Source organism: Amphiura filiformis, chromosome 17 (assembly GCF_039555335.1).
Source record: "Amphiura filiformis chromosome 17, Afil_fr2py, whole genome shotgun sequence".
In the NCBI taxonomy this organism is placed as follows: Eukaryota; Metazoa; Echinodermata; class Ophiuroidea; order Amphilepidida; family Amphiuridae; genus Amphiura; species Amphiura filiformis.
Genome location: NC_092644.1, coordinates 35,068,894 through 35,094,344, shown reverse-complemented (window position 1 = coordinate 35,094,344; position 25,451 = coordinate 35,068,894). Strand labels below are relative to the sequence as shown.

Below are 25,451 nucleotides of genomic sequence, written 5' to 3'. Positions count from 1 at the left end.
TCAATCGTTCCATGAAGTGCGAGAGACAAATTGCTACGCACAAACTGCATATTTTTAAGGTCTTTCACGCATGCGTGATTTGTTAGACGCAATCGAACGATCAGCCCCTGCTGGCGTGATTTGCTAGACACACAATCAAACAATCGGCCCTCATGATTATTATTAGTTTATGTGAGTGACCCACTCATCATTAAAATGCAGATTTTGGTTTTGGGTGATAGCTCATAGTTTTCTACTACTCAATACTTATATTATAAAGGATCAAAACCTGACAATCTTGATTTTATCTTCTTTCTTTTTTGTTCTTATGGTGCTAACCAAAGTGTTTGGTAGAGCAAGTGTTCTGTTGCTAAATATTACTGAATGAAATGACACTCATCTGATTTACAATGTTAATGCTGTTTTTGAAAAATGATAATAAATCAGTCTGATTTCTTTGAGCAGTGTATTATCCCCAGTGAAATTTAGGCCTGAAATGTTATTTCAAAAACATAGCCTGGTGGTTACCACCCTGGACGTCATGTACTGTTCTATGGGCCACTGTGATACAGTGCCGACACTCTGTATTATAAATATTTTTTCCCTGCAACTTAATACTCCGTTGGTGAGCGACAGGCGATTGGTATATTGGTATTTCACCGAACGCAAGAAAAGGAGCCCTATCTGGCTAGAAATCGATCGCTCAGTGGTGAAGTACAAACTCAAAATGTAGAGATGTATTCAATTCTATAAAATCAATATTCTATTATTGACGCAGATAAAGAAACTTGCATAGTGTCTCGATAATTATGTGCATTGACTGTATTATAGACTTGTTTAATATTCTATACAGCACGTGGATCTGAGCTGAATGTTCCTTTAATATATAGGATTGTAATTCTCAAACAGTTGAATATATCGCATTTTTAACGTACGATTTAAAAATTGTTACACTGAAAATGCAGTAAAATATATCCACAGCAAACAGCAATCGCCGCTGATTAGTGTATTGAATTTCCAGTTAGTGTATTGAAAACAAAACCTGGGTTTTACCTGACAACAAATTGAATTTTCTTGTAATGGCAACATCATATGGGGTACTGAGCATGCGCAAATCGTAAAAATGTGTAGATTAGAAACTCTGTGGTATCTCATATTGTGTAAATGGTATGCTTAGCCTGAGTCGCTCTGCCTATCTCGAACAAAATCGCCATGCGTAGCTGTTGAAAAACGAGAGGATTCGCCGTACTATCACAGCAATTTTTGACACAAAGATATAGGGATGTGATACACATTTGTGTTTCTAGAAAAATCGGTTAACTCAAAACTTAGAATACAAATGTTTTGGTGATGGGTCTCAATGCGATCTAGAATATGTGTGTTACTATCACACCACCCTCCTCTAATCTTTACATACTAGTGTTGTGATCATGATATGACACTTACATAAGATAACCAACAGACACATTGAATTAAAAGTTGTTTTCCCCTTGAAGCTGACCTTTTGTAATGGAAAAACATGTTACCATGCAGAGCTAAAATTATCTCCCCAAATGAAATGTGAAAATTTATATTTCCCAGATCCCTGAAAAAGTGTTTTCGTGATAAAGCATTCACATTTCCGTTGTCATATAGAATTATATCTATATTTATAAACACCTTTAAAGAAAAATTTCTAAATTTGCCATCATCACAAAATGAACTTGTTTACAAAAGGACATTGTCCTCTTAGAATCTTTGGTTACCATGGATATTGTAAGTGTTGCCATGACAGTTAACATTTGCCATTGTAGTTGCACTTCAGTATAATGATCTAATAATTTCTTACGATTCAAAGGTCTATGAACATTCATACAATACCATTTGGGCTTGGGACCACTTTCTGGTGGGTATAATAAGCATCTGGAGACAGAGCGACTGCATGTTAGTCAACTTGATTTCTGAGCCAAATCTAGTTATTATTGGCACAAACATAACACCTTTTTTTAATTTGGTAAACTGACTTCATCCAGAAATCTTGTTTTTAATGGTGGGCAATTTGTGATTTTTTTGTATATAAAATGCTATGAACATGAACAATAGCCCATGAGGACTGACACAGGACAAGAACTTATATAGGCACCAAGGTACTATAAATGACAACCACATGTGCCAATCAGTGGTTCACAGCAGCTTAGGAACAACAAGAGTGAAGGGGTACAGTAAAGCATCAGACACGAGAAATAAGATGCTTATGCTCTCTGCTCTTAATCTTGATGGATGGTGCGCCAATGTCGGATTCAAAACGTGAACTGCCGTGTGGATGAAGGTCCTGCCAGTAGATATGGTTCAAGAAACTAGTACTGTGAGAGCATGGCAAGGCATATACCGACTTAATGTCCGAGGTCATAGCGATGATATACCATTTGCGTGAATTGTGACCTTTTTCAGTCGCAATTCCAGGATATACAAAGTTCCCTGCCGTGGGTGTGTTCTCAAGGTTCATGGCCAGAAATGTGGTTATTCATCACGATATGTTCATTCATTTGAAATTCTTACTTAAAGAGGAAGCCCCACCAGAGCAGTTCTTCTGGGGTGAAGCAAACCTCCAGGGAGTAAAATGTCCTTGATCATGTTAAGAAAATGTTACCAAACAAATGTCCCTGGCGTGGTAAAAAACATAGGCATTAGCCAAGTCACTTGTCAACTGTCAGATTAATTTGATAACCAGGCAGGTTTGGTTCACCCCAGAAGAACTGCTCTGGTGGGGCTTGATACTTATTACCAACTGGATGTAAAAAGACAAAAATAGATTTCGGATTTCATGGTATACATGTAATTCCCTGTAATAATAATAATACACAATGACACAAAAAAATGGAGCAGCAAACCAGATATTCATTATCAAATTTATGCAAATTTTATGCAAATTCCTCTCAGTACATAAGATTTATTCTTTTGTTTTACACACCACACGAACAGTAATGCTTACATACAAAAAAAACGGCATGCCTAAGATTTGTTTTACCACACTACGGTAACTTAATTCAGTATAAAAACATTTGGACAGAAGACGGACGACAAAACTTCTTAATGATGGTGCTGACAAAAATGATGTGAAGGTAGGTAGGTGAAATCACAAGACATGAAGACATTAATTTGAACAGGAGTGATGACAAATGATATAAATATGGTAAAACAGAGCTGCAGAGTTGTAGCAAATGGGACCATTCGTCTGAGCCACCTGAGGTGACTATTTAAGACCAATTAGAGTAACCGAATTCAGTGCTGGTAAAGCTTTATTATTAATAACTGAAATGATAGTGGAAGTTAATATCATCCATTATGATAATTGAATTCTTAATACAGGGATTCCATATCATGACACAGCTTTCAATTTGTTTTTAACAATTTTTAAAGGGAGCAATGAAAATTTGGCTCAAGTCAGATTCAAACTGGCGATTGTATGTCCAGTGCTCTTTTGTAACAATTTTTGGGATAAATAATTTATTATATATATCTGGAGATTCTCACCAAAATCATTTTATTGTAACGTATCAATATGCCCTCATATTTAATTCTTACATATAAGTTCATTCAACTAAAAGTACCCATAAATTAACTTTGGTCAATTCATTAAAATCTGATAACAAGAATTTTGGTGAACAGAATCCCGATTTTTTGCCAAAAATTATACTCCCTAATGGGCTTGCTACAACACTGGGCTGCACAACAGTCCTAATCAAATGCTGGTGAAATTTATAAGTACCGTATTCGTCCGAGTATAGTCCCACGTTCGAGTATAGTCCCACCCCCCCATTTTTCGAAAATTTTCAGAAATTGTAAAAAAAATGTTGTTTTTTTTTTTTAAGTTTTTTTTTTTTGGTTTTGGAGTGTCCCTGGACCTAGACCTAGATGCTAGGATCATTCATGATTATTCGAGTATAATCCCACCCCCCAATTGTGAAAAATTTTCACATAAAAAACGGGTGGGACTATACTTGGACCAATACGGTACATGAAACCTTTACATTAAGGGCTGTGTGTACCAATCTGTATTAAATTTATTAACATGGTCAATTGGTCATCTAATTGTATGTATTATCAGTAACATATTTTTCCTCTTCCATGAACTCTGGGCAAAAAGTAATAATTTTTGTACAGGTTTTGAATCCATTGGGCACTGACTGATGCTTTATACATAAACAAAGGGCTGTTCCATTTGAAAATGTCATACCCCTGTGGAAGATTTAAAAGTCTTCCAAAGAGGGAGTATGTTGTTCAAATGGAATTGGCTAGAATTAATTATTTTGAAACCCATACTCCCCCTGTACACTTTACTTACATATCTTCCACAACTGGAGTGAGTATTTCAAATGCAAGTTGCCCAATTGTCTATTCTATTTGAAACCCAAACTCCATCTGTGGAAGACTCGACTAAATCTTTCACACAGGGAGTGTGACTTTCAAATGGAATAACCAAATAATAGCAAAAACTATAACATTGATATGAATGAATATGATAATGACATTATATATATGCAAATGATTTGGTAAAAATGAATCCATATTGTTACTGTTATATATGTATGGAACTAGGCAGCACAAACATGATTTTGATCAAACTGAAAATGTGGCATGTAATCTTGACTTTACCTGGGGGAAAAATGACATTTAATTAGTTTAGTTAGATTTGATATCAAGGCTTTTCACAACTATACAGATATTTGCTGTGCATCTCGAGTAACATCACTAATGTGCCTGTGCACGATTATGTTTGACCCGGCCCAGCATTTACAATGCGAGCATGCATCAATAAAATCTGTATAACTGTGAAAACAATTTCAGTTTAGGTACCACCTTCTGCACATCTGTTTGCAATTAACTTGTAAATTTGAACACCCCTTTTGCTACTGATTTGACAGCAATAACAATTGGAAGGCACTTGACCAATGGTCAAACTGACCATCATGCAGTGGACTATTCATTTATGATGATCAATTTTACAAAGCAATAAACCAAGTAAAGTTGTGGCAGAGTAAAATATGTTTCATCCTTGACCCTCACAGAGGTCTATGACAGCCTTTAAACTAGCCCACACAAGAGGGATGCAATACCCCAACAAGTTAAACACAAACAGCAAAGCTTTTGAATTTTGCAGTATGTTATACCCACAAAATAATTTACTGATAAATAAAAATAGTAATTTTACCCAACAGAGCACCCTTAAGAAATCTTTAGAAGTTGCAATTAATATAAAGAATCTTGTAGATTTGTAGTAATAAATCTATACCAAAAATAGTATCTAATACTAAAAGGTGGGAAAAGTCGAAACATTTTTGGTTTATTTGATTTCAATGGTGCATTGAAACGCCCAAGCCTAGATGACATAAAATATAATGAATTATAATTATATACAAATCAAATTGTTACATTACCAGATAAAGGAGATACTGCTAGTTTACCCCCTGCTTGTTTAAAAAATACAGAAAAATAACTGTTTGGTAGCTTATTTCATTTAGCTGAAGGCTGGATGCATATGGCACGGCACCACACATCTATTTTATAGTATTTTGTGACAACAAGCAGGGAACAATTTCATCCTTTAGTGAACACAAATTCTATAAATTGTTGGTACGCTTTGAAAGATTTTATTTTAATAATTTTACTGCAGTTAAAAGGGCATTTCGTGATCCACAGCCTCATCCCCCAATTTTCTCAAAAAAGTTGAGATTTTTATATCACTGGAAACCTCTGGCTACATAATGTTTATGTACAAAATATTTCTTGCAGATTAATTCGCTTAGCAAAGATATCGTGGAATTTGAATTTCGCTCTGGTGCACCAGAACGAAATTACAACGCATTGTCTATGGAGCAGTGTAATACACATAATCATGCATAACTCATGAACATAAAATCGGAATCAACTGAAATTTTGGGAATAGGTTTTTTCGTGGATATCTAATGAAAAATGACATAAATAGAGGATGCTAGGATCACGAAATACTCCTTTAAGTCCTACATGTCTTTTTGACTCTTGCTTTTAATTACTGTGCACCTGTGAGGCATGTGATTTTTTTGCACCTGTCCGGGATATTGCATGTGTTACGCAGAGTATACATACTGTGTGTGCGGTAATATGCAAAATAAATTACCTGCTTGTGAAAATATTATCAATATTAATATGGAGTACGCATGCATTATACAGACTAAGTGGTGTTAAACAAAAGAGATTACAGAATTCATGTTCACTCGTTCGGATATAAAAAAAACAACTAAGTTTACACAACAGTGTCTGAAACAATAAAAGCTTTCAAATTTGGTTTTTGCTGACAAAACAATTCCCTTTGTTGTAAGTATTCATGGTAATTTTAAGAACAGCGGTTCCCAAAATTGGGCTATTCCAGTACAACTCCATACACCCTCTATGGAAGACATACCCTTAATCTTCCACACAGGGCGTGTGCACAGGTTACCTGAATGGTTCCCATTTGAAATCTACACTCCGTTTGGAAGATTAAGGTCCTGTCTTCCATAGGGTGCATGGATTTCAACTGAAATAGGCCGTATTTCAGAATGTGAGCCCATATCTTGAAAGCAGGACTACTTGCGTCAAAATTGAGTCAAATGTCCCAACGTATTATACTTTTTGAGCTCTGGTTTCTTTGTTAACAGATATAATTTTGTTGTGCAAACAAAACAGACTTGGAACAGATATCACTCATCTTCGTAAGACACTTTGTCAAATAAAATTTACAAGTTAAAAGATTTTTCGGAATTTGATCGTTATTAAATGCATCGGACAATAAAAACAAAATGTAATCTGGAGCCCCACCCCAAATATTTGTTCTCTCCCCTAGTATATAAAACACAAAAATGGCGTATATTTATAATAATAAACTATACAGTCAATATCTTAACATATTTTTTATCTACAAAAATATTTTAGGACAATATTATAACAACATTAAATCCTGAATAACCAGGTTTTTTTTTTCTTTTGAATTTATACAGACAATACACCTTAATAGCAGTGTCTCTTACCAATAATCCAGTTTCAGATTCTTAACCAGGTTTAGGATGATTCTTAAACAGGTTGTTTGAGAGATTAGTATAATTATATCCAGCTCAAGCTGGACTTTCAATTTCTTTAATCCAGTTTCAGATTCTTAACCAGGTTTAGTGGTTGTTAAGCAGGTTGTAAGATTAATAAAGCCAGTTCAACATCACCCTACCGCTGGATTTTGAATTCCTAAACAGGGTTATATGATAGATCAATCAACTACAGCTATTAAAATAGGCTAGACACAGCCTGTTCAGATGAAATAACAAAATTGATTTGGTAAAAATAATGGATTCGTACGACTTCTACTAATCCTAGATAAGTTATTTAAAATGGGCTATTCGAGTTGAAATCCATACACCCCCTATGGAAGACAAGACCTTAATCTCTCACACAGGGGGTGTAGATTTCAAATGCGAGTCGCCCATTCAGGTAACCCCATTTGAAATTAACATTCCTTGTGTCTTCCATAGGGGGTGTATGTAGTTGAAATGGAATAGCAGAATAAGTTTATAGGCAAAGAACCGTTTCATAAATATCTATTTCAATTTCAAACACTTTCGATCAGCTGTAGAATGGGATCATTAAAATACTTTTAAATCTTTTCATTTACAGACCAGAAAATCTGGCGGAACACAGTATGGGCTATTTCAATAATAATTTTTTTCATAATAATATTCATTTGGTACAATCTATGCTATGAAATAAGTTTTGGTGAAAAAATTTGGTACATTCTGTAATTACGTATACGAAGTGCCTGTACAGCTAAAACGCAATAAATAATTACAATTTCATTATTTCTTGTACTACATCACAATTTAGGTTAAAAAAAAAGACACTTAGCATCATATAATTTGTTTTTACTACTTGGCACTTCTGAAAAGGCTGTTTACCTCAATGCTCTATACACTTGTTAAGATTTCTCCATGGTACAAAAAAAATAAAAGTTTGGTGAACTTTTCCTACAAAAAACTGTTAACTAACATGAAATTTAAAACAAATCCAAACAAAAATCAAGTTGAGAGAGAGAGAGAGAGAGAGAGGTAATTGTTAAAGAGACTGATCAATGGTATACCAGCATTAAATACAAATCATATTGTTACAGTAATGCACACCAAACAATCATTTACCAAATACTACAGAACATGGGAGACACAACGGCGAACTTGGTAGGTTTTTAAAAGCAGGGAAAGAATAAAAACACAGTCTGACTGAAAGTGAGGGTAAAGTAAGGCAAAACAGTTCAGACTGTGGGAAGGGCTAGGGATACGATGGTACGCATGGAACACGGTCACTTATACTGCTTTGAAGAACTTGGTATACATTGATCAGTCTCAGTTAAATGAATCGATTATAATATGCGTTTCATTGTTTGACCCCCACACTCAAGGCACATGATTTTGAACATGTAGCAGCTAACAAACTACCACCTTCTAATTCAAGCTGCTTAAACATGGTCTTCTGTTTCAAGATCAGAAACAAATCTTACGACCTACATCTGACGTGCTCCAAAAACTAGTTACCAACACCATCAGAAGTCTTATTAACTTTTGCCAATATGGCCTTTTGTGTATTAACTGGCAACACAATGACTATCTCATATGGCAGACTGCAGACTCTGCAAGGAGACATGGCATAATACGTTAGCACCTGTATGTATGCACAAACTACTCAGTGCCTGCTTAATGCTTCTGATGACATCTTCACGCTGGAGGACTTCTGAATTGATATGGACTTTTTCATTGTAATTTCTTGACAAAAAATATCAAATTTGTCAATTTTGAGCACATATAGTCACATCATATACATTTTTTGTTTGTACAATGTCCTAAAGCTATATTCAGGATATTGGTTTTTGTTCCAAGGATACGATACACAAATATGCCTGTACAGAAAAATCAAGCTTTGCTATCGTATCCTTCAATGAAGGTGGAAGTTTGTAGCCGGCAACCCTTTTAAAAAGACATTTACATAATTGTTTGGCACTATCCTCAAATTGGTCTGTGAGTAAAAAATATGAAGCATTATTAAACAATGCTTACTCAATTCTGAAGTTTTAAAAGTTTATAGCATTTCCCTTTGTGACGTGAATCCACCTCACCGACCAATTTTGAGGATACCTGCCCTTATTTTGTGTTTGGTAATCTTCATCTGTACAATAGATGCTCTCTTTATCATATCAAGGTATAGATGCATCATTTTTCTGTCCATCAACAACGAATACAATCGTACAATTTAAGCCATTATAATAGGAAACAGTCAACACAACACAAAGTTGCCCAAAATCTTGGGTCAATTTTGATGATTGCAAGTTCCAGTAACAAATTTGAATACAATGATTTATTTTTGGAATCAGCCACTACAAGTAGTGCAAGTTGAACACCACAGATTTATTACCTATAACTTGGCAAATGAGTCACAAAGGACAACAACTTCATCAAAGATTAAAAACACCGTAAAACTGGACTTCCAATGAAATGAAACAAAAACTCCCATTTGCTTTTGGCAATTTACCAAAAATATAAGTAGAGGCATCTTTGTGTTCTACACATTACATAGCATACAGAGACCATCAGCATGGGCTTTTTTTTGTTGCCAAAAATCACATTTTAATCCCATCCCCAAACTGATCACTTTGCATTGAAAACCCTTCGAACGGATCCAAAGAGGATAAATAATAACCATACCCCCAGCGTACAATTCTTTGTCACTCTATTTTCAATATATTTGAAAAAAATCTGACAAAAAATAACAGAAACATGCATATCCTTAACTAATGCATTTAAAAACCTGATACACTTATAAGCTTGCTCGGTGGCCCAAAGCCACTATGTTATCCCGGACAATTTGTGACGGTTTTGTACATGTTCTTACACTGATGCTATACAATATCACCACTATCAAAACTGAAATGAATAGGATTGCTTTTGATTTCAGAAGCATCTTTGGTACAATTGGTATGCTAACAGCAAAATAAATATGTTAAGGATCAAACTGAGTTAAGCAAATACAAAGTGTGCCCAAATCAAAAGATTTGAAGCCAAATACTACACTTGCAAGTGCCCATTCTGATGGTCTCCCGAAACATAGCATAATATACATAAATAATGACAAGTCACGTTATTTTGGCATGTTATTTGGTTTTGTTACGGGCTCGCCATACCCATGCATATTATAGCTACAAATACAATTCTACTTTCATTAAAAAAAATCTTAACTCAAAATAGACCAAACTGTACTACTTTGCTTAACCAGTAAGATCAAAGATACCGTTTGAGCCATTTTGGTTCTTCTCATCCAAAAGGAAATTCCATATAGTACTTCTTTTTGTGGCATTCTAATATAAAATCATGGCATCTTCCACCATTCACAAGACACACAGGTTTTAAGGTAAATTCAGCACCACTTTGAAAACATTTGGCTTTAAGGAGTTCCCCTGCATGACAAAGTTGTCTACCCTCTTTCTCTTTTAGTCCGTCTTTCAATGGCTTACTCAGCATAAGTTAGTTATATGTATTGGCCATTAATTGCTTTTTGCTTGATTCTTTATTGCATTCGGTTCTTATTAGTTGTTGTTTTTGAGAGTTATATCCTGCACAAGACGATACACCCATATGTGTTACAATCGATATACATGGTAAAACTTCATACACTAGAGCTGGGTCAATTTCACAAAGTATACACCCTTTCCGTAGAAACTCATTGTAAAATTACAAGTATTGATCACTTGTGATAACTTTACGATGCGTCAATCATACAAAATCAAATTGTGAATTGTAATTAATGTAACTTGCGATAAATTTGTACACTTTGTGATATTAATCGGATCCTTCAAATTCTGGCGTTAACCATGTACACCAGAAACAACCTGGTCTAAATTTGTTAGTCTTTTATAAGCTCGTGACTTCCTGGACTGAACATGATATAACACTCCTGACAATGGCAATGAGCGACAATTAAGCTTCTAAATGAACGAAAAAAAAAATCAAGATATAATCAAACACAGTGATGAAACCTGCACTCATTGCCAGTGCCCGAAGCACATCATAATGTACAACACTGTATGACAACAAGCCAATTATATTAAACCCAAAAGCACACTATTAGACATATAATAATTCCTAAAACATTGCATGCTGGGGAACTCCTGTAGGACAACCCCCTGAAAGCAACTGGTCTAGTCCCCCGTGGACATAAGACCCGTAGAAAATAGTATAGCACTTTCAGGGTAGGCACAAAGGTACAGCACTCGCTCTTTTTATTCAACTATATCTTTTTTTAAACTTTGTTTATTACCATATATTTTTATCACAATTACACTGTATTTATCAGTTGCCTGAACTGTGCGATAAAAATATGCCAAATAATAAAGCAGATTGGATCTGTTCTAATGTGAATTAACCCTGTATGTGCTTTAACAAGGCAATGTCAAAAATGCCTTTTTTTTATTTATCACCATGGTAGCGATTCTCATCATGCGTGACAAGACATCGCTAGTTATGTACAATTCCACACCAAAGCTGTTGGGTGTCACTTTCAGAAATTACTACCACTGCTGGTTGATCGATGACGAAAGTGGCTGCATCGCGTCTTCGTTGAGTTGGAAACAGTACTGTGTACAAACGATGCATGCAATGGTCGATCACCTACTCTGGAGCAACGACGACCACTAGCTGGACTTGTGTAAAAGCTGCAGTACTTTTTAATTCAGTATGTACATCATGTGACTGAATAGACACCCCACCTACCATATATGAAACTTAGCTGCGAGAATTGAATTCAATACAAGAGCAGCTTTTCAGAGTAAGCCAGATAGACCTTTCGACAAGGCAAGTCCCTCTGTCAGCTGGCCGTTAACGAAAATTGCTGACTATTAATAGTATTACAAAAGAGCTGTACGCTGCCTGGTGGATAATAGTTTCTTAGTCTCTTTCACAGTCTTTCTCTGCAATTACCTGCCAGCATATTAGCTGTTATACAGGTAAGTGCTAGTCTTTACCAGCCTGTAGATGTGATGCTGTGCCCGTGTTCACTGGTGGACACTTCAAATACATACGCTATACAAAGTAGTGTTTCTTGCGTGTCTCGATTCGTCACAACCTGAGGACAAGAAAACAAGAATTAATGTCATCTTTATTAGAATGAACTCAACACAAAATGTGTGGCATTATTAATTCATTACCACTGCAAAAATAAACAGGTATTGGAAAATATTATTGCTGAACAACATTCAGAAATGCCTGCACCTGGTACCAGCACTCCAACTAAAAAAACACTGGAATTTCATGGTATACAGAACCTGGAACGGGGTTGCAAACATAATTATAATTGATACTGCTCTACATGTATGTATATGACACAATTCTGTCCTGTTTCCATTACGGAGGAAAAAAAAAGAAGGTATTTCACGCTGATCCATTATCTAAATTTATCTCATAAGTAATCTTGTCATAATGGTGCTACTCCTTACAAAGTTGGGAATTTTTTTAACCTTTTTAATCCACCTCTGTATAAATTGTTGACTAGTGACTTGTCTCACACAGAAACTCTTGTCTGTTCCGTCTAATCTACTCATGCATCTGCAATAGCTGCTCTTTAAACATTTGACAGTTTCTGCATTCTATATTATACACATGACACCAGGCAGCTATTGCAGATGGGAATTTTCTGCACCAACTCCCTTGTATTGTATTTTTACAACAAATAGAAATAGTATTGAAATAATTGTATTTTAAGGGTTTGAAAGGATATTTCATGGAAAAAATACTCTAGACATGTTTTAAATAGATTTAATCATGTGGACTGCAAAGTATGCATTTTGAAGCAAGCTGGTCAAACTTTGTTCATAAAAGTTAATAATTGTGCCAAAGGAGACATTTTTGAAAATGGAGTTTCTATAATTATTAACTTATGCTAACATTAGGCCATCAATCATATACTGAAAACACCAAAAGCATACTTGGTTCTAAAATTCGTAAGTTTTGTGATGTCTATTTTCTTATGTGTTTTATTGGGATTTTTTGCTCCTTTTTTGCTTTCATTTCAATTTCAAATTTACCGCCTTCGGCCTCCATGGACCAGATTGTGTCACAATTAAACTTTTAGCTTCTTTACCAGCAATTGGTGCAGTTAGTGACCTTAAGTGGCTAGAATGCAGAGCAAAATCATGCATGGTATTTATATTTGGTAAAATTTTGAAATGTTCCTTTTACCTTCCACCCCATTTCCATATACAGTACAAATTTATTGAAAACCCTAATCCTTTGGGAACTTAAGCCTAACTGAAAAGTTCTTACCTTCCACAAATATTTCACAACTTTTCAAGCAATATTTGTCTTTTCATTGAACCAATCTTTCATATTCATGCATTTTTTCAGGGTTGGCGATTAAAAAAAAAAAAAGTTGGTCTTAATTGATAAAAATTATTTAAATCAGATTTTTTATTTAAATTGATTTTTTTATTCCAAGAACTGCTATACCCCATGATAAAGTCAAAAGTGGAATGCTAGACATATGCACAATCCTATTGGGTATTTACACAAAATCAAAACACGTTTTTAGATGTGAAAATTACAAAAGAAAAAAATTGGTAAAATCATGGGAAAAAACCTGTTGAATTCTGCACCTTGAAAATGATTTTTTAGCAATAGATAAAATGACATCATAGAGGTATTTAATTGTATCCAAAATGTGTAGAAGTATTACAAATGAAGTAAAACAGCCAATTCAAGAAAGAAATTAACTTAAATTTATCAAAAATGGTAAAAACTGAAAAAGTTGATTTAAATCAGTGATTTAAAAAAAAAATCATTTGATTTAAATCGTGATTATAATAATCGTGCCAACCCTGCACTTCTTGACAAAGCAATTTATGCATTTTACCTTGCCCTATGAAAGATATTTAACAAGTAATGGCTATTTGAGAAGCTGCTATAATTTGAAGTCCAAGCGTTGATGGACATAAACACTTCAACAGTAACGCTGTTGAGTCCACACTCCACAGTGGCTTTTCGAAATGTTAATGCATACAAACCGCACTTTGCTACCCTCATTGTAACCATTTCATAACATTTTAGAACTGAATTTTGAATGCTTGATTTGTATGCATTTATCCATGACTAAAAATAGTAAGAAACAAAACTGGTCATTTTGACAATTTGCAAGTTGTTCTTCAAATTATTTAATATAAAACAATGACTATATAAGTGGGCATGAATAATATATGGATTGGAACAAGACTAATTTTTGATGAGTCATTTTGATTTTAAATTAAGGTGATAGTAGGGGATCATCATGTCTTATCATTTTCATATTTTATATCCGTTGCTAAATTCCCCCCCCACACACACACCCCACCCACAGTACACCATTATTCAGAAAACACAACAGTTGGGTTAAACAAACCGCCATTATCACCTTAAAGTATGTGTACAGTAATATGCGACACAATCCGATCCACTCGGACACAAGTCAGACATTTAGAAAATTGAGTTACAATCTAAGCTTACTGAGGTTGAAATCCCCAAGTCCCAAACATACTTTATTGCTAAGTTATGAACTTTGTACATCCATTATCTCATGTTTTTTTTACAATTTTTTGCTCCTTTTTTTGCCTCTACATGTATTTTAATTTTGTTATTGCCGACTTTGATCCAATCGTGTCACATTATGTTTATATCAGACTAGTAAAATTTCTCACGAAAAGTTAGAAAGACCTTGGACAAGCATGGATGGCTGAGAAGAAACAAGTTAACAATCATAATTGTACACCCTGAATAGCTTGCATTGCCACCAGACCCAACACATTAATTCCTATTGTCTGCTGTCAATCATCTTCCAACAAGACAGCAGACACACCAAAATTATCACTAACCGCAATTTCCTCTTGGCTCAATCAAACATGGTTTTTTATTACTTTCATTTGCCATCACTGCAAAGCAAGTTCTAATATTTCACAGCAGATTTTTCCATCAATATGTATACAGGTTATTTTCTATTCAGTGCACAAGATATTTAATGCTCAGCAGTGCCATTTTTATAATAACAAAAAAAATTTCACTAAAAAAATTTAAAATTAATAAAACATTACATTAAATAAATTCATGAACTTTCAAGTGCCCTCGAAAACAAAAGTTTAATTTACAATACATCAAGTAGCATTTTTCATCTGCGTAGATTGACAGGTCTCGAAACCTATTTCTAGCCCTTTTGTCATAACAAACGGCACTTAAAATTAAACTTGATCTGCCACAGACAGACATGCTTCCTATGTCCATCCAATACTCCCTCTGGCATCGACAGAAAACGCTCCAAAATATTGAAAACAAACTTGGCAATTTGAAGAGTAGCCAGTATATTAGTTGGTCGCTCATATTTTTAGAGAGTTGTGCAAAAAGAGCATTTATTTTTATGAATTATTATTAATTACATTTTAGACATGCTTCCTCTGTCCACCCAAACCAACCCTCTGGCGTCGACAGAAACTGCTCCGAAAAATTACAAACAAATTTAGTATAGCCAGCATAAAAGGGAATGTGGACTCGGCTCATATTTTTAGATTCAAGTTGTGCAAAAGCACATTTATTTTTATAAATTATTAATTGTGTTTTAGCACAGACATGCTTCCTACGTCCACCCACTCCAAATGACCCTCCGGCATTAACAGAAATGGCTTGACAATTGAAAACAGGACTTGGCTATTTCAAAGGCTAGCCTACATTTGGGTTTTACATTTATAATTTTCAGCATAAAAATATTTGATTATTTTAATACTTAACAATTTGATAGACTAATGGGGGAATATATTTGTGCATAAACAAAAAATCATGTCAATTTACCGACCAAAAATCGAAAATTATATATCACAGAAATAGATGGAGACCAAGCCTCAAAATACGCAGATCTGGACCAGGAGCCACACATTTGGAAAAAGCAGCTCCAGGTCCTGTGATTATCTAGTGAACCAGGAGCCATTTTTAAAGAGCTAAGAGTCATTTAAATTTCAATTGTACACAATAAATACAAAACCTGCTTTAACAACCAGGCTCTTTCTAAAAAAAATGTAGAGCTTGGTTCATATGATTTTGGTGTGGACCAGGAGCCAAAATGTTATGACCATTGGGTAAATTACTCCTGGGTGCCTGCTTATTTTGAAGCTTGATGGAGACACAATACAGATACATTGCACATACACATAGCAGGTCACTTACCCCAAAAATTTCCCCCAAAATGTTTGTTTTTTGGAGGTAACCTTAATCAGTCCTGTATTCACTATTTATATATCACCATGGGGTACATGGGCGCAGCCATTACACAACATCGTATCACCAAAGAGTCTCTAGATAAGCATTCCCTCCATACAAATGAATAGGAAAACAAGATGTCGGTATTCATGAATTTTCACAAAAATTATATGGGTCAAAAATCTGAAGATTGGGGATTCTGTAACTTACATATGTTATGAGAAACTGATTTTAGAGAAAAGTTACAAAGCGTTTTAAAATTTACCGAAGCGCCATTCATTTTATAATGGTTTTTATTCGATAAAACACCCCAAATTTTGAGCGACTAGTTGCTGAAGTCAACCGACTTACCATTGAAAAGTACAGGAAGACCACCCACTGTGCTAGAGGTCAACTCTCCAGACATACTGGCGCCCAGCCAAAATGGCAACCTCCATTTCTCTCTATCAAGAATTTATATATTGCTATTTATAAATAGTGAATACAGGACTGTTAATCCAGTTACAATCTCTTTATGAAAGACTTTGATATTGTTCACGTCATAATTTATAGTGTCATTACGCACACCAATAATGACTCCCCAATGTGGTCATATTTTGCCACTTGTTTACATCATTAATTGGAGTCATTAAAGAGACCTATACGACCCCTACGAGTGTGGTTTTATTTTGCCTTTTACTTCTGGTTCAAGTTCACAATTGATACTTAAAATCACAGTCACACAGTCGGTGCTAACAAATCAATTAACCTTCAGTTTTCCTAGTTATTATTCCACTTGACGGCACCACGCAGACTAGTTGCATGAATGATTAGGCAAAATGAATCCTTAAATGCAAAGTCAATTTCTTTTTCTCATTGTCTTTATTAATAGTTTCCCCTATTATGTCAATACTGCATTTTAAAATCTGTTTCATAATTGGGCTGTTAAAGAGTTCCTGAAATGTTTGAAGCACTTAAATATTGATACAGTCATTTTCTTATTGACTATTATTATTTAAACACAACTTCGACCGTTTTTACTGCATAATTACCATATTTTAAAATGCAAAAGATATTAATAATAGAAAGGGTGGTCATTTTCCAGCGGTTAATTTTTTGCACTTCATAGATTTCGAACACTGGCAGTTTTACCTGCAATTAAATTTGCAATGCGGCTGAATTTGTATGTTCGTATTGTAGTAGCCACTTGGAGTACAAACACAAAAATAAAGCCCATCAAAATTTCTTCTTTAACAGCAAGCCAAACATTTTGAATTTCACTGGTTTCAGCAGAATGAGACTTAAAAGGCCATTTTGATGCATGATATTTACTGTCTGTTCAATTATCTTAGATTCTTGTATTTTTAAGATATTTGAAAAAATATAAAATTGTGGTCAAAGTCATCAAAGAAAAGTGTTAGCACAGCCTTAGACCCAACATGATTTACACTTTCAAATTCAAAGTTCAATTTAAAACCCCATTTCTTTTCAATTTTGCCTCATTTTAGGCAGTTACTTGGGTCCACCAAAAGAGTTTGCGACCTTTTCACAAATCGAGTGGGACGGTCCATTCTCAACTTAGGGCATAGACCCTATCGATTTTAGCAAAAAAATCTGTCCTGCCATTTCAATAGTCATACCGTTCTGGTTATTGGATAGGTGATGATGGTCCACCGGTTTTTGTTGCACGAAATTAGGTGAAGCTCCGTGAGCTAAGGTATGCGCGATTACGTTTTATGCATAACATTATTTAAACGAGCATTATTTTTTCCTAAACAATGACATTAAAATTATGGATTTCGTTATTATTTCAACTGCTTTCATCCATACAATGTAAATTGAATTTTGTTTAATACCACCATTCTTTCCCAAGAATATCAGCATTTGCTTGACATTTTCAGATACAGTGACTTTACAAGAATTGTTTTCTGTAACCCAAGTCATTGTTTTAAAAGGGCATTTGTGATCCACAGCCTCATCCCCCCCCCCCCCACTTTTCTCCAAAAAAGTTGAGATTTTTATACCACTGGAAACCTCTGGCTACATAATGTTTATGTACCAAAATTCCTTGCAGATTAATTCGTTTAGCAAAAATTTCGTCAAATTTGAATTTCGTTCTGGTATACCACTTACCAGAACGAAATTACAACAGTGGCCTATGGAACAGTGTGATGCACAAAATCATGCATAACTCGCAAACGCAAAATCGGAATCAACTGAAATTTTGAGGATGCTAAGATCACGAAATCCTCCTTTAAATAATATTTTCTTGTACAAAATTTCTCTTGTTTCCAAATCTTCTTCTCATAGTTTGTATTCAACAAACAAAACGAAATAACAAATTGAAAATAAATGTGTAGTTTTATAATAGGCCTAGGCTCACACCTTCTCAGACCAATCCATACAATAAATAAATAAAGTAATAAATAAATAAAATAAACTGGGCCTATTTCTGAAAACCTTAGTTCATCTTCACATTTTTATAATAACGTAATGTTTCAACAGCAAGGTTTCAACACAAAAATAGGCCTATAGCTATTTAGTGCTGGACAATACCAATTTAAATGATCCTTGACAATACTTCCTGATGCGGATGGTCGAATAAATACTATCTCAGCACAGCTAATTATTATGACAATCGTCCCCACTGCACTAAATGGATTGATTAAAAAAAGTTTATGATACCCGACGTTCTACGGCTTGTTATAAAAATATCGCAGGAAAAGACAGGGTTTCAAATTGAACTTTGGAATTTGAAAAGTATAAATCATGTTGGGTCTAAGGCTGTGCTAACCCTTTTCTTTGATGACTTTGGCCACAATTTTTTATTTTTTCAAATATCTTAAAAATACAAGAATCTAAGCTAATTGAACAGACAGTAGTAGTATCTTAGACCATGGAAGTACTAGTACATACTTCGATGTGTTGCAATTTAACTTGTTGCTACCTTATTCGCATGTTATAGAAAATAGGTCTTATTATCAATTACAAATCCTAATTAATGGCACTAATTCATTTTTTTTATGAAATAAATAATTTATGTTGTAACTTGTTACCAAATTTCATTGGTTTGTACAATGCAGCCCTTGAAATATTTTCAGTTTAAAAAAAATAAAAAATAATAACTGCTTCTACTTATATAATGAAAAACTTGCCTGATATTATACAATATGTAGCTGAGTGAACATTAAATATCTCTTACAACACACTAGTGTCCTCACTTGTAATAACTGCAATGTACAATCTAAAATACAAGAGTATGCATACATGGATACAAAACTGCATAAATACCAATCCTCACCTGTAGTATAGTGAAGTTTTCCAGTACACTATTCATCATATATTTCTCGGGCAGGTGCTTGAGTTTGTGGATAAAGTTGATCATGTATTCGCACATCGGTGACCGGTGAATCCTGTACACAAACCGACCATTCTCAAACCTTGCATATTCCGTCTGTAGCAGGAGAGACAAGATAAGAGAGAAAAAACATAAATCACTGATTTAAAACTCATCAGTCTCACAGTCTTGGATGCACTTTGGAAAAGAATAAGACCCAAACAAACTAGATAAACATATTTGTAAGCTTATTTGGCCAAAAAATTGTCTCATAAACATTTAGTCTGAAAGCTGTGTGCTATGCAATTTTTTTATTGCATTTTTGGCCCACTTTGTTTTGGGTTTTTTGCAGTCCAATTGTCAGGGTTTGTCCCCTTTTTTTATTTTGATAATTATTTTGTATTACTCTATTTGGAATATCTAAACACAACAATAACAACAACAAGCAGCATTTTCAGAAATGACTTATTCCTTAATCTCGCATTGAATCTCATAATCTTCCATTTAAAAAAGCGAGACATAATAACACACTTTCAATTGTCCGTTCTCAAAATCTACTTGCTCCACTGTCTGGACAAGATGGATACAAACAAACACATTTGGTCTGATCAAATATTTGTATTGGGCACACAGCTTGATGAGACACAGAAACGCATAATCTGACGACAGATTATGCTAGCTGCACTGGATGGATAGATAACACTTTATTATGTAAAAGAGAACACAAAATCAGGACAGCACATTATGTATATATAGTGAAAGTGTTATAACTGCAAGGTTAGCTATGAATAGGGACATACAAATTTGCGTGGGAAACATTCCATTTGTATTTTTTTTTAAATGCTACTTTTTGATGTTTAGTGGAATTTTAAAGAAAATCTTTTTTTTTTGAGAATCGGTGTTTCTTGGAGCTGATATTTTCAAGGAACCAATGGTGCAATCACAGAGATGAAGAGTTTAATTTACCTAAGGCCATTCAATGTCATTATGTGCCTGCTGCAGCATCTCATCTCTCTACTTTTCTAACCCCTATTCTTATGTAAGAAGTCGCTGAAACTATACAAGTACACCTTTATGTCTTATATTGCCGCTATTAGCAATGATTAACTTAGGGCAAAATGCTTACAACAAATGTTTTCAATGTAGTATTTTATTACATGGAATGAGTATCATTGTCTTTATCTTTAGAACCCGATTTTTTCCTCCTATATATATCGATCAAACCTAGTTTATTTTTTATTTAACAGCAAGATTCCACTCTTTGCAAATTAAATAATGCATGACTAGTGATACATACATACATGATAAGGACCATAAAACAATATTTGAAAATGACGAGGCAGTAAAGAATTACATTTTTAATTGCCTGAATGTAGCTCAGTTGCAGCACCAGAATGTTTTTCGAGGGTGGGAGAATGAACCAGAAAGGTTTTTGCAGGCAGCAAAATTCTGAAAATGTGCCACAAATGCAGCAATTTTTACCCCAAATAGTGTAATTTCAGTGATTTTTGCTCTGATGGGAGCAACTGAAGGGGAGGGGGGAGCCAAATCCACCATCACCGTCAGACATAGCTACTTTTGTGTTAGGAATTTTTAGTATGGTTCATTGATGCAAATCTCCATCCCATATTGAACTTAATTAGAAAGAATGGACTTACCTCAACTTTTTCCACAACTTGCTTGCCAAACGAGCACACTTTGGTTGAACATGTTATCGTCATATTATCTGGACTTTCATATCTAAGGGAAAGTAGAGAAGTAAATTAGTTTAACTATAGTATTCAGCAAATTCCTTCAGTGGTGTCTGTCTGCTCTGTATGATTATCGCGTAAAAGGAACTACAATCCCCGAAATATGTTGTTGAAACGCTTTAGGCATCTTGAATGAAATCAAAAGTGTATTTTTAATGTGGATAAAAATGTTCAATATTTGGAATTAGAAGAAAGCTGGGCCATCAATTAACACTTTTCCCTCCCCCCCCCCCATCATTCAGTGTTGCGACACTTTCGAGACACGCTGAACACATTTACACGTTTCAACATTGCACGGGGGAGTGGGGGGGACTTATTTTCCCCTAAAGACGCTTTAACGTTTCAAGACATATTTCGGGATTGTCTGAGGCAATCGCTAAAATTAACATCTGATTTTAAACTTTTGGCTGTAACTTTAAAACTACTTGATAGAATTACTCCAAATTTTCAATGAATATTAGTTAATGCATAAGCTATGATGTGGATATAAAATAAAACAACTAATTGTATCAATTTTGACTATATCGCCCTGCACTACAAGCAGGTTGCACCCATCACCTGTGTATGTCTACAATCATAGATTGAATACAATAGCGCTCTTTTCAAACATACTAATCTTACAGATGTGAGTGATCAGCATGATATAGTTCAATGCATAGGTATCACGTGAGCGCTACAGTGCAGGGCAATATAGTCAAAAAACGACCTTTTCACCTTTTTTTCAGACCAACGCCCTCCCCAAAGCAAAAAACAAAACAAAAGCGAACCAATAAAAAAAATCGCATTAGTACGCTCATGAAGTAGGCCTACTCATGCAGAGATATCTTGAAAATTGATCATTTTATTTGCTTGAAATGGTAAAGTGCGATTGTAAATCGTCCCATTGAATCACATAGTGATTTGACGGTTTACCATAGTCTAATACTGAATATTAATACAATGAGTTTCTTTAATTTAGAAATGGTAAACCGTTGACAAAATTCATAATTTAGGCCGATTTGGTGTCAACTTTTATTTGTAAAGTGTTTTGTTTGAAAGCTTGTTAAAAACTACATCTAATTTTACTATTTACAGTTTTGTTAGCTCTAACATTATTTACATTTTACGGATTTTAGCAAATGTAAATCGTCTGTCGAGGTTTACCATTTTCATAATCACGAGAATGCAATGCGCACCCATATATCACGGAATCCGAAATTATTTCCAGATGACAGCGTGGTGTAATGGATAGTACTTCAGACGGTGAAACGAAAGGCTAGTGGTTCGAGCCCCAACAGTTTCACCTTTTTTTTTCTTTCTTTTTTTGTGTGTGACTTATTGACATTGTGAAACACGAAAATAAGTTTTAAAACCCTAATTTATCTATGGCATGATAATTGATTGGTTTTTTTTAATTGTAATAAAGACACACATAGATCCGGGCATCTTTAAAGGTCATGAATATGGGCACTATAGCAATTGTAAGATACCCCCCCACACACACACACCCACACACGTTCAAGTTTCATACGTTTCATAAGTATTTTACTTATAGAGTGCTTGCACATAAGGTCATTAGTTCAAATCATCTCCTCTATATGCACGCTCCAGAAGATATGCAAATGGATGGAGTACAAAAGAATTATTTGACCACTACCTAAATAAAAGATGAGTTGTTGTATTTTGTGCCCACACCATAGCCTATCTATTAATAAATATAGTCATGGACATTTTTTCATGCGGTACCTATACATTGAACTATATCATGGTCGTTTTTTGACTATATTGCCCTGCACTACAGCGTTCACGCGATACCTATGCATTGAACTATATCATGCTGATCACTCACATCTGTAAGATTAGTATGTTTGAAAAGAGCGCTACTGTGTTCAATCTATGATTGTAGACATACACAGGTGATGGGTGCAACCTGCTTGTAGTGCAGGGCGATATAGTCAAAATTGATACAATTAGTTGTTTTATTTTATACCCACATCATAGCTTATGCACTAACTAATATTCATTGAAAATTTGGAGTGATTCTATCAAGTAGTTTTAAAGTTATAGCCAAAAGATTAAAATCAGATGTTAATTTTAGCGATTGCCTCAGACAATCCCCGAAATATGTTGTTGAAACGCTTTAGGCATCTTGAATGAAATCAAAAGTGTATTTTTAATGTGGATAAAAATGTTCAATATTTGGAATTAGAAGAAAGCTGGGCCATCAATTAACACTTTTCCCTCCCCCCCCCCCCCATCATTCAGTGTTGCGACACTTTCGAGACACGCTGAACACATTTACTGCGTTTCAACATTGCACGGGGAGTGGGGGGACTTATTTTCCCTAAAGGCGCTTTAACGTTTCAAGACATATTTCGGGGATTGTAGGTCACGCGATGCTACGCAACTTGACCAGCGAATGAGGTGCTGATGTGATCATGATGTGATTCAATTAGCCAATCAGGTCCCCACTTCATTACACGCCATAAACTGCGTCAAATTGGCAGACAACTGAAGAACCTTGCTGAAAACTTGTAATCTTTTAACATGCTCATTTTTATGTACACTTGCAATAGTTAAGTTATAATAATATAATTCATTTGGTTGAAAATGTTTTCAGTGTTTTAAATTACCATTCAGAATTTGACAGCAAAGGATGTGATAATATAAACCTCGCATATATTTGCCACTATGAATGTCAACATTACATAATTGTCACTGTTCCAACTTGATGTGTAAAAGGGCTTGCAACCTTACGAAAAATATTCAGAAACACAAGTTTGCCTAAAAAATATATACAAATTCTGGTCATGACACAATATGAATTTTACTTGCTTGTTTTGCAGTTAAAGAAAACTATTTGGACTCTTATGCACAAAACCACTTATGCACACCTCAAACACTGCTTGCACTGAGACTGTTGCAAGTATGCCATCTGCACCTCAATCCAATATTCTACACCAATTAGCATCATTTTGAGGCTTGCTTATTTATTCAGAAACACAAGTTTGCCTAAAAAATATATACAAATTCTGGTCATGACACAATATGAATTTTACTTGCTTGTTTTGCAGTTAAAGAAAACTATTTGGACTCTTATGCACAAAACCACTTATGCACACCTCAAACACTGCTTGCACTGAGACTGTTGCAAGTATGCCATCTGCACCTCAATCCAATATTCTACACCAATTAGCATCATTTTGAGGCTTGCTTATTTATTGCAGATCAAAGTATAGGCCAATTATATGACAAATGGGAACAGGTGCTTCATAAACTTCTGACAGACATCATGAGACATGGCAATGATACTTATTTTTATGGTAGCATGTGCAGTGACCTAAAAACCCAGTCAGTGTTTTGTATGCAAGAATACATTCTCTCAAGACAAAAATATTATTTTTCATTTGTTCATGGATTAATTTAGGGTGAAAATCTATGGCTGCAAAAATGATTGCAATTATTAAACAATGCTGTTCTTGGGTAGGATTAGCTGTTGTGGGTTAACAGCAATTCTGGGTTATGAATGTAATTTGATTTGTCCTACTCAATCCAACAACTGGATTAATACTAGATATACCCAAGGATGTGTTCTAAATATCTAGGGTGTGTGCAAGGCGGCTCAATCTGCAATAGCTGCCAGGTGTCATAAGATGTGTATGTGTACAATATAGAATGCAGAAATTGACAAATATCTATAGAGCAGCTTTGCAGATAGGGCGTTGTTGCACCATACCCCTTGGTATGTATTTGATACATATTTTGGGTATGGAAAAGTACTTGGCTCATCCAATCTATTTTTATTCATTTATTTGGACTGTGAGTACATTTTGCAAATCACAACTTCTTTTTGTTCAAGTTCAATAACCAATTATTCAACTATATACTTAGTTTCTACAGCTGATTTATACTTTATCAATATCAGAGTGATTTTATACTAGTTTGAGATGAAATATGTATATTTTCTTCATTGTCGTCACTTCTAGCAGGAAATGATACTCTAATACCATCCTTATCTCCGCTTTAAAAAACACCTTGAAATAATAATACATAATACAAAACTAATTTACTTGATTTTGAAGACACTACACATATCTATCAGAGGCAAACACCTTCATCGTATATCAGAAAATGTTTAAA

General features: G+C 34.7%; 1 protein-coding gene across 1 annotated transcript in view; it reads right to left on the bottom strand.

Annotated features, from left to right (window-relative positions):
• Window positions 1-2,855: 2,855 nt before the first annotated feature.
• The window catches only part of LOC140137696 (transcriptional enhancer factor TEF-1-like), a 90,717-nt gene continuing 68,121 nt past the window's right edge, over window positions 2,856-25,451 (bottom strand). The window contains 5 exon segments of the mRNA XM_072159451.1: window positions 2,856-3,707; window positions 3,984-12,045; window positions 12,048-12,123; window positions 19,546-19,698; window positions 21,240-21,321. Coding sequence (XP_072015552.1) covers window positions 11,990-12,045; window positions 12,048-12,123; window positions 19,546-19,698; window positions 21,240-21,321 — 367 coding nt within the window. The 3' untranslated portion in view covers window positions 2,856-3,707; window positions 3,984-11,989.